This window comes from Stigmatopora nigra, unplaced genomic scaffold (genome assembly GCF_051989575.1).
Source record: "Stigmatopora nigra isolate UIUO_SnigA unplaced genomic scaffold, RoL_Snig_1.1 HiC_scaffold_25, whole genome shotgun sequence".
Lineage (NCBI taxonomy): Eukaryota > Metazoa > Chordata > Actinopteri > Syngnathiformes > Syngnathidae > Stigmatopora > Stigmatopora nigra.
In genome coordinates this window covers 373,771-383,744 of record NW_027551604.1, presented here as the reverse complement: position 1 = coordinate 383,744, position 9,974 = coordinate 373,771, and the positions used below count along the sequence as shown (strand labels likewise).

General features: G+C 40.2%; 2 protein-coding genes across 4 annotated transcripts; one reads left to right on the top strand and one right to left on the bottom strand.

Moving 5' to 3' along the window:
• Positions 1-12: 12 nt before the first annotated feature.
• Positions 13-5,323, bottom strand: cib2 (calcium and integrin binding family member 2). Of its 3 annotated transcripts, XR_013325025.1 has the most exons (7): positions 4,512-5,317; positions 3,441-3,475; positions 1,948-2,059; positions 1,407-1,554; positions 831-1,026; positions 288-609; positions 13-143 (listed from the first exon to the last, which is right to left on the bottom strand). XR_013325025.1 is itself a non-coding variant. In XM_077711028.1 (6 exons), the coding sequence occupies exons 1-6, from the start codon at positions 4,560-4,562 to the stop codon at positions 588-590; spliced, it is 564 nt and encodes a 187-aa protein (XP_077567154.1). In that variant the 5' UTR covers positions 4,563-5,317; the 3' UTR covers positions 13-587. The 3 variants fall into 3 exon arrangements, 1 of the variants encoding a protein (XP_077567154.1); XR_013325026.1 differs by having other exon boundaries at positions 13-609; positions 1,407-1,534; positions 4,512-5,323; XM_077711028.1 differs by having other exon boundaries at positions 13-609.
• Positions 5,324-5,383: 60 nt separating this feature from the next.
• Positions 5,384-9,355, top strand: lrrc61 (leucine rich repeat containing 61). Its single transcript, XM_077711026.1, has 9 exons — positions 5,384-6,033; positions 7,069-7,164; positions 7,235-7,381; positions 7,711-7,771; positions 7,856-7,941; positions 8,013-8,078; positions 8,146-8,214; positions 8,982-9,107; positions 9,191-9,355. The coding sequence occupies exons 1-9, from the start codon at positions 6,003-6,005 to the stop codon at positions 9,295-9,297; spliced, it is 789 nt and encodes a 262-aa protein (XP_077567152.1). The 5' UTR covers positions 5,384-6,002; the 3' UTR covers positions 9,298-9,355.
• The last annotated feature ends 619 nt before the right edge of the window (positions 9,356-9,974 follow it).

The following is a 9,974-nucleotide window of genomic DNA, read 5'->3' as shown; positions in this document are numbered from 1 at the left end:
GTCCCAAAGCAGTCACGGAGAAGACATTTATTCCAAATAATGCAATTCATGTAAAACTTGAAAAATGCCTATTGAAAAAAGGGCGTTAGGAAGACGTCACGGTCATGGCCAAGGCAGAAAAGGGAAGCTAGCCCTTCCATCAGCTGGAGAAAATCAAAGTACGATTGTCATTAGGCTACATTTCAACAAGCATAACCAGAAAGTCAAATAAAGCAGATTGCGCCAAAGAGCCAGACGCTCGCTTATTAGCATGCGCTCGCTTACAAATAGTGCAGAAACGTACGTACGTATAGCTAGCCGCTTCCTTATGCTACGCCGTCTTTCCACGGATACGCCGTACCCGGCCGGCTGTACGACATGTGCAACACACAGTAGGTAGATCGACATTTTATGCATTGGCCGAGCGTCGAACCCACGGCGGGCTTCTCGCCGCTCTCCTTCGCCGTCCATTGGACGAGTGGAAACCAAACGGCCGGGTCCGTCCAAACATCGCTGGCTCGGTCCGGGCACACGTCGCAGAGGCAGCGGAAACTGGAAATGGACGGACCCACCCACCGACCATTGGGCGCTCGCCGTGCTTCGCCGTCTCAGATTCGTATGTGGAACGTACTGCACAACATGGGACACGGTTAAAGTTATTCAGACAACCGAAGATTCATTCATTTTTGACCCCATGAACTGCGAGACCACCGCCGGAAAATTATTCTTTTTTTTTCACAATATGAAAAAAGTGCAGGCTCAAAATAGGCGACCGGCCGAAAGTTGGCATGCCACGAAAAGGCAAAAAAAAAAAACGTTGTATGGTTTGTACGCGTGTATAAATGCATTACCTTAAGAAATCAGGAGCCCTTGATATCATATTTTCAAAATCGGCAAAGGAGAGCTTGTTATCTCCGTCCAAGTCGGCCTCTTCGATGGCCTTCTCGCACACCAGCTGGACCTCCTCTGGAGTCAACTCTTCCTTGGTCAGCTTGTTTAGCGTCTTTTCCAAGTCTTCTTTGCACAGGTAATTGTCCACGTTGAAATCTGACGGCCAGAGAAAAAAAAATGCTTATTCCACAAAATGACGTCAACAAACCCTACACAGTCAGTCGTACCTCTACTTACAAATATGCCCTTAGGTACCAAATTTTCAGGTTAGGAAATCCTTCTGTATGTAATTGCGCTTTCTCTATCCCTTATTTTATTTTGAAATTTTCTTTCATTTTTGTCTGTTTCTCCCATCTAAAATTGGGACATTTTTAAAGGGTTGAGTGGGTTGTTTTTGAGGACCGATGAACAAATGACGGAATTTACATATAAAGTACCACTCTACTTACGAAATATTCCATATACATAACTGGAACCGATTCATATCGCAATTAGAGGTACGACTGTATTCAAATGTGTAAGTTAAAAGTGGTCACCGTATATTTTGAAGGCATAAATGGCCTTGAGTTCTCGCGGAGCCATCTCGCTGAGGACCGAGAACATGTCCACAAACTCGTTGAAGCTCAAGTTTCCCATGCCGTCCTCGGAGAAGGACTCCACGATCCTGTTGCGGAATGGATTTTCCTTCAAACCAACCCAAAAAGACACATTTATGAGAAGAAAGGAGGATTCCATGTGTTCTTTCCAAAGACCTATCAAATCACGTCGAGAAAAAAAGGAGAAATAGTTCCCGGAATAGGGCTTTTTATGGCACATTAACACAATGTGGTTAGTGGGACACTCTGTGAGGATGATGATTCAAAATCAATGTTACGCTCTTGAAAACACAGATAGAGATCAATTGTTGACTAGCAACGTGTACGTACATTTGGCTCAGAGTCATGTTTGGACATTTTTAACGCCAGGGAGACTTTTTCTATGAACTGGTCGGATTAAAAAGCCCAAAAGTATTTGGCCCGCGGGCCGTAATTAGCCCACGTCTCGGCTAGATATGAAAAAAAATATATATATATTTACCTTCAACTCTGGCATGTTGACGATCAAGGCTAGAGGTAATTTACAATCAGGTTCTTTTGTGTAGTCCATTGGCACCAGGTGGGGAGCCAGTTCGTGGTATCTACCATGCAAACTACACCAACAACAACAACAACAACAACAACAAAAATATTTACTGTGTCATCTTTCAATTGAATTCCCACTACAGTACACATATAGCCAATTTAATATGTAGTAACTCATTTTTTTTAATCTGACAGACACATTCATTCATTTTCTGAACCGCTTATCCTCAAAAGAGTCGCGGGGGTGCTGGAGCTTATCCCAGCCAACTATGGACGCCCCCAATCAGTGGCCAGCCAATGGCAGGCCATGAGTAGACAAAGGACAACCAATCATAGCTAGGGTTGGGCAATTTCACATAGAATTAGCCTAGCCTGCATGCTAGTGGGATGTGGGAGGGACCCGGAGTACACGAAGAAAACCCACGCTAGCCCGGGGAGAACAACCCGTTTCCTGGGCGTAACGTGGCGAGTGTGGGTGGAAACCGGCTGTGCTTTATGAAGGTCATAAAGGGGGCCAGCCTGTTTGCCCCCCCCCCCCCCCCCGCTAATTGTCCCTGGCCAAATGCTGCCCTTGGCCTCAAAGTCAATTCAATATCACTGACCCATTGCCATTCCGCTAACGAAGGGGATTTCATTTGACCGACGGTGCCCCGGTAGTTAGCAAAAGGTCAAGTGAACCTACCTATGGCTGGCGAGCCGCATGTGGCGTACGGCTCGCCAGCCATGTGTCAAAAAGGTTCCCGAGCCCACCTGAGAGTGGTGAAATCGAGGGTTATGGGAAAAAATAGTCCATCTCACCTATGAATCCTGAACTTCAAACAAAAATACACAAGGCCGATAACATGTAGTTGGCCTCCAGTCCTGTAAGGGGCAGCCTCACTAAAATTCCAAAAGAAAACAACTATAAAATAAACACAGTTTGGCTTGTTTTGCAGAAAATTGTGAGTTGGATTGTGTTTGGACGTTCTGCCCATGCCTGAGTGGGTTTTCTCCGGGTACTACAGTCTCCTCCCACATCCCCGAAAACATGCATGCTAGCCGAGCTAACGCTAAATGGTCCTTAGTTGCGAGCACGAATGGTGGTCCTTTGCGATGACCTGGCAACCCATTCAGGGGGTCCCCTGTTGTCTTGGCTAGGCTCCGGCACCCCCGCCGCCCTTGCGAGGACAAGCAATACAGAAAGTGAATAAACAAAAAGGCCATTTAGACTCATGTAAGTCCAAAAACTATGGATGTCACTTGATGATATGTCCATTTAAGGAGCTTGATTGGTAGTTTTTTAGGGGGAGGGGCGTCGGGTATACTTCTCATTAATATTAATGATGCACAAGTTGAAATGGTCACAGCATCCCATCAAATGGAGCACAGTCAGAAACACAGTGAGGGGGGCAGAGGGATAGAAGCTTCTAGATCTTGAAGTCGTACAATAAATGATGTGACTTTACTTACCGTAAAATTTCTTTGCGGGTGAAAAAAGTACAATCCTGCAATCCAAAGAGAACCAAGAAAATGTTACACACAGTCGCCCCATACGTTGATCTTAAATCAAGTAGGGCTTTACGCGACACAAATGGAGGCGCCGTAAATGACTTTACAGTTTATGGGATTAGATTTGCAACCATCGGGGGGGGGGGGGGGGGGGACGACACATTCTGGCATTTTCTGGAACTGTCTCCGTGAGCGTTGTGTAATAACTGTCTGGACGGCCAACTCAATGGACAAAATGCGCCTCTGTTTCCCCAAAAATGAAACCGTCTTCTCATTGTCTGAGCGAAACTGGCTAATTTAGTTCGAAATGTACTTGACGGCGTGCTACTGAGGGACTTTAAAAAAGGTAACGGGCAGGAGAAACTAGAGAATAGCTCTTGAGGACCAAAGTGTCTCCAGAGAGTAGAGTTTCACAGCAGATCATGCTGACTTGGCATCAATAATTAAAAAGGCCCTGTTAGATTATTAAGGATGTTTCTCAGGCTGTTGGACTAATCTGGTCTTTCTCACGCTCTTTTGCAATCAAAACCTGCACATTATACTAAATCATGAGTTTAAATTTTAATGGAAAGACAAAAAAATGTTTCCCTAGAAGCAAATAATAATTGGACATAGGCTATGTCCTTATCATTGACTCAACAAAAGCCTAATTGTCATCATACCCAGTTAGGCATAATAATATATTTTATTATTATATTCATTTTTATTGATTGTATTTTTTTTTTAGTTCATTTTTATTTATTGTATTTATTTTTATTTTTTTAGTTCATTTTTATTTATTGTATTTATTTTTATTTTACTTTTATTTATTGAATTTATTGTATTTATTTTTATATTACCTTTATTTATTGAATTTATTGTATTTATTTTTATTTATATAAATTATTGAATTTAATGTATTTATTTTATTTAAATAATTATGTTTTATTTTATTTATTTATTTTATATATTATTATTACATTTAATATATAGTATATATATATAATATACAGATGATGATGATGAAGGAAAGTGTACTTGACGCTCACTCACCTGGTAGGCATCAAGTTGTTCATCTGTAAAAATAGTCTGCTTGTTTCCCATGATTATCAAGTCATTTGCCGATGGCGTGGGTTGACGACGCAGGGGGTCCACAGCCAACACATTTAGGGGCCGTGAGAGGTGAGCGTCTCCGTGGCGAGGTGGGGGGGTCCACGATGCTGCAGTGTCTCTCCTCCCCCGTCTCACCAGGTGTCATCGCCGTCCGTGGACGCACGGTGAGTCATGGCTGCACAACGTAGACGATGCAGTGAGGACAAAAAATAACACAGAATCAAAGAGTATAAAGAGCAAATAAAAGGATGGTGTAGCATGGCAAGCAAGTGTGGAGGAGGTCTGCGTCTGCGGGATGATGCTGCGGCGGTGGCGGCGGCGGTGGCGGATGCTTGTGCTCTGATACCCACGGGAACCTGGCTGGCCCAATGGGATGTCGGATAAATAAATTATTAAACGCTGGTGACTTATGATTCGCTGCCCAATGCTGTCTTAATTACTGGCCTTCTGTGTGGATTTATGGGAGACCTGATACTGCTGCTTTTTATGAAGCAATCACTCACTTGTTTGATGGAGTTTGTTTTGTAATTAACGCGCCAATTTATCCCACATACCGGGAAATGTGTTTCTTTAACTTCATTAATTATGTAACTGCTGAGTAAATTGAATAATTTGTGTATCCCGAATTAGACAAGCTAATATAATCATGTTTTAGGCATACCAAATCATAATTAAGTTTTCTATAACACTTTCAAGAAATGCTAAAATCTTATTTTTATAGTTGACAAAGTATTTACAATGGTGATGCATTTAACTCGAACAGGCCATTTTCTAAAAACACGACGCTTCCGCTTTTTGGTCACGTGTCATTGTTTATATACAAAGGGCCGTAAATGGTAGTCCACTGAGACTGATTATTTATGACCTTTAATTCCGATTCACCCATTTAAATACCCGTCCATTTTATGTTAAAGAACAACTGACCAGCCAAGTTATTTTATAGACGCTATTTAATCTAACAGGTGATTTCACAGTTTGACCGTTGCCTTTCCTGAGGGAATAAAACCCAAAGTATGTAGTATACACTTTCGGACCGATAAGGCCAAGTTAACGGGAACGACTGTCGTAAAGCGAAAAGTCCCCGGATGTGACAATTATCATCACAATGGTTCACTTAACACGGCCGTGTTAGAACCTGTTGCACGGAAAGGGAAAAAACTCCACGAGTATTAGCGACCCTCCAGCCGTGGTACTGAACCCGGGTGAGATGCTCTCACTCCGGCTAGCCGGTCAGCAACAGGGTTGCTAACCTCATCCCATCCCATCCACCTGCGTCCATTGCAGCCGAAACATTAATCTCTAACTCCACCGCAGGACAACCAATTTCACACTCCCCCCTTTTTAAAATACCGGTCTGGTCTGGACTCTTGATATCTCAACTCGACCGTGTTCATTCATACGGGTGTATTTTGAAGCTTTATATCAACCAGGATGGACTCGAAGCGAGATCATAAAGAGCAAGGTAAGTCGGAACGCAGCTTGTTGCGACGCCGCTATGCTAGCCGAAGTGGCTAGCAGTTAGATAGCTTCCCGTTATATTACATAACATGCGTGTGCGTGTTCTCCCCAGTGCGGCAATTACAGCCCTTTTTCCTTCTTAATTTAATAACCCTCCCACTACCGAATCCTTCTCTCCGAATGTAGCAGCTGTTTCCTCGCAATTTCGCCCCACTAGCCTCGGCTGCTGAAATATGCTAGCACTTGATGAGAGCTACACATTAAGCAGAATCATTAAAAAAACGTATTTTATGCCCAGGTTCGAACGAAGCAAAGTAACGCTCCTTTAGTTTATGACTGCAATTGTTGTCACGTTATGTAAAAAGAAGCAATAAATGGAGTGTTTACCACATTGGTGTCAAAGCGGCGGACCGGGGGCCAAATCTGGTCCGCCGCATCATTTTGTGTGGTCCGGGAAAGTCAATCATGAGTGCCGACTTTCTGTTTTAGGATCAAATTCAAATGAAGAGTACACATGTATATTATATTTTCTGGTTTTCCCCTTTTAAATCAATAATTGTCTATTTTTTTAATCCAATTTTCTCAGTTTTTAGTTCAAAAATGATTTTGTAAAATCTAAAAAAAAAATATAAAAATGCTAAAATAAACATTGTCTTCTATATATAAAAAACAGAATATTCAGGGCTTTTAATCCAGTTCTTTTAATCCATTTATAAGAAAAATCTAAATATTATATTTAAAATAGTTCGGCCCACATGAAATGACGTCTAGTCGTGGTGTAATGTCACATGCACAGCCGCATTATTATGAACGGTTAACCTTCTGATCCTTTTAGTTATCAAGTGAATATTTAAACAAGCGCACCATAAAACAGTCATGTTCGGGAAGACTTGATCTCTAAAAGGAGCTAAATCGAGTCATAATCTTCATCCATCCATCAATGAGATATTCATAATTCATACACAGGATAACTCACCTGGACGCATTGCATGAAGTGTTTTTCTGAGGCGCCGTCTCTCTCCTATTTGTTCCTTGTAAGAGGGAGAGGTGGAGAAGATCACCGCCGTGCTGCTCAAGTCTCACTCGGGGGAGTTTGATTTAGAGTCCATATTGTTCCTGAAATTCCGGGGTCTCGGTAGGTCGCCTCGTAACATTTGGATCGATGCAATGGCGCCTTGTTGACCAGGTGCTTGTTATCTTGACAGGAATAAACGATCTTGGCTGTATAGGAGAGTGTATGAATTTGGAGAGACTGGACCTCTCTGGAAATCATATTGTCAATTTAGCGCCGTTGTCGTCACTTCGGCTGCTTGCTGTTCTCAATTTGGCTTCTAACAGGATTTCCAATTTAGGTAAGTATTCACACATTAGTAGTTTCTCTATAGGAAATTGTAAGCCTTAAAATGGCATGAAAATTCCAATGATATTTTGGAGGAGCAGTACAAAAAGCAGTAGATGTCATGTGACATTGTCAGGAAGATTCCAGTAAAAAAATTAAAAAATGAGGATATTTTTTTGGGTGTGTTGGCTTTTTGTTTTCTAAATACATTTTGGTTCATAAAACCAAAGTACCAATATTTATTCAAGTTTTGGTCATGGCGCAACGTCCCCAATAAACACAGAATTTCGTACAATATTCCACTCATTTTAAAATGTACTGTTTATGTATTTATGTTTCCAGAGGCCCTATACACTTGTGACAATCTACAGAATTTAAACCTTGCTGGTAATATGATATCCAGGTATATTAATATTTTTTCTAAGGCCTCTTATCTCTGCTTATCTTAAATAATTCCCTTATTTGACTTTTGTGTTTTTCCCAACAGTATCGATAACCTCGTCTGCCTTCAATCTTTGAGAAAACTGGAAAGTATTCGTCTCAATGACAACACGTACAATTATTCAAATCCAGGTCAATTCATAACATTTCTTCAAATAATAAGAAATATTTGTACGTAATCACAATTGTTTTTTTTTTTGCAGTCTGCAGAAACGTGTCGTATAGAACCGTCCTTCTTGAGATGTTTCCCAATGTCAAAGTGCTCGATGGTAAGATGTTTCTACCTATCAATTATTAGTGTCAATATCTTAAATGTTTGTGCGCTTTAAATTGAAGGCGAAAGAGTGGTTGGACGTGGGAGCGACTTATACCAACTATGCAAAGACATTGATGACACCATTAAAGGTAGGAAAATGTTGCATTTCCAGATACAATAATGCCACTTTTCACTAAAGTACGTAGATCAAGGGTCTCAGACTCGGGTTGGTTGCTTCGCGGGCCGCATTAACGTCAACTTGATTGCACGTGGGCTGGACCATTTTAGATAGAATATTCAGATTTTTTTTAGTTTTATAAATGGATTAAAAGAACTGGATTAAAAGCCCTGAATATTCCGCTTTTTTATAGATCTAAAACAATGTGTATTTTAGCTTTTTTTTCTTAGTAAGAGAAAATCATTTGTTTAATAATTTGTTTTTCATTTCAAAAAGAAACCATTTTTTCAATAATCTTCCGTATTAAAGTGGAAAACAGGAGATCTTTTTTTATATATTATTAGATTTTACTAAATAATTTTTGAACTAAAAAAACAAGGAAAAATGTTTCAATTATTCATTTAAAAGGGGGAAAATCAGGAAATATAATTTACATCTATTCTCTTCGTTTATTTTAGCTTTTTTAAATATATTTTTAGATTTTACAAAAGGATTTTTGAACTAAAAACAATTGATTAAAAAATGACAATTATTGATTTATTAGGGGGAAATTTAATATATATCTATACTCTTTATTTGAATTTGATCCTAGATCAGAAAATCACTCATGATTGACTTTCCCGGGCCGCACAAAATGAGGCGGCGGGCCAGATTTGGCCCCCGGGCCGCCACTTTGACACCAGTGACGTAGATGAATTCAATGTAAATGTTTCCCGGTTTCTGTTTTGATTTGGGAAGCCGGTCTCTACAAAAACGGACAACTTGTTGAACATCAGGATTGCAAGCCATGGGTGGAGGATACTTTCTGGGAAATCAAACGATCCAACAACGCCATCGTTGACGAAGCTTACAAACAGTTTAATGGTAAGAAAAATGTCGCCATGATGAAAATATGTCACATTTAGGGATTTTTATTATTGTTGTTGTTTTTGTTGTTTGTCCTACAGATATTCTTCATGAATGCAGACTTCTAAACAACAGAGCAACTCACGCCATTTCCCAGACTGAAAGATCAATGAGCTTGAAAAAACAGCCAAAGCAGTATGCCATATAAACTGTAGGGCTTTTAAAAAAAAAGTATTAAAAATCGCAGTGCAGTAGCGAGTAAGTTATGCGGAAGACATGCTGCTTTGTGTTTTTTTTTCCCACATTGTCTTTATTGCACACTGCGTATTTTGTGCCATTTCCTAGCCTGCATTAATGCAGAGAAAATATGCTGCTAAACTCTTTAAATATTACCAGTAATTTAAGAGCTTTTCCATTTTGCTGGATCCTTTTGGGAGCCTCCCATTGCTCAGCTTTTTTTGTTTTTTTAAACCTGTAGCAAAATGTCATTGAATGTTGAGCTGTTTATAACTCTTTTATACCATAAAGATTATTACCTATACGAACAAGGTGTACAGTGTGCCATTATGTCTTGAACAAATATTTGACACTAATGACACTATATTTTTTGTGATCATCCTACAACATGCTGAGGCTGTCAATTAAGGATTAATTAGCAATGTTCCTCACCTGCTGGTGGTTGTTAGCTCTCCATTTGAAAGGTTACAACGTTAATGCTCAAACATTAGCTATACTTACAATGATCCCTATTCTTTTATTCTCATTTTGCCGCACACAATTCTTTGATCAGTTACATTTTGACTGATTTACAGCTGCTACAGTACAGTGTGATGCGATAATTTATATGCTATTACAGCTTATTACATATTTTACATCACAATAATA

Excerpts from the sequence above, each read along its gene's own strand:
- lrrc61 (XM_077711026.1), top strand. The coding sequence starts at position 6,003 with ATGGACTCGAAGCGAGATCATAAAGAGCAAG. Across the intron at positions 8,215-8,981 it reads CATTGATGACACCATTAAAG|CCGGTCTCTACAAAAACGGA; the intron begins GTAGGAAAATGT and ends TGATTTGGGAAG. Across the intron at positions 9,108-9,190 it reads AGCTTACAAACAGTTTAATG|ATATTCTTCATGAATGCAGA; the intron begins GTAAGAAAAATG and ends TTTGTCCTACAG.
- cib2 (XM_077711028.1), bottom strand. The coding sequence starts at position 4,562 with ATGGGAAACAAGCAGACTATTTTTACAGATGAACAACTTGATGCCTAC. Across the intron at positions 3,476-4,511 it reads AACAACTTGATGCCTACCAG|GATTGTACTTTTTTCACCCG; the intron begins GTGAGTGAGCGT and ends TTTGGATTGCAG. Across the intron at positions 610-830 it reads AGGGCTCCTGATTTCTTAAG|TACGTTCCACATACGAATCT; the intron begins GTAATGCATTTA and ends CATGTTGTGCAG.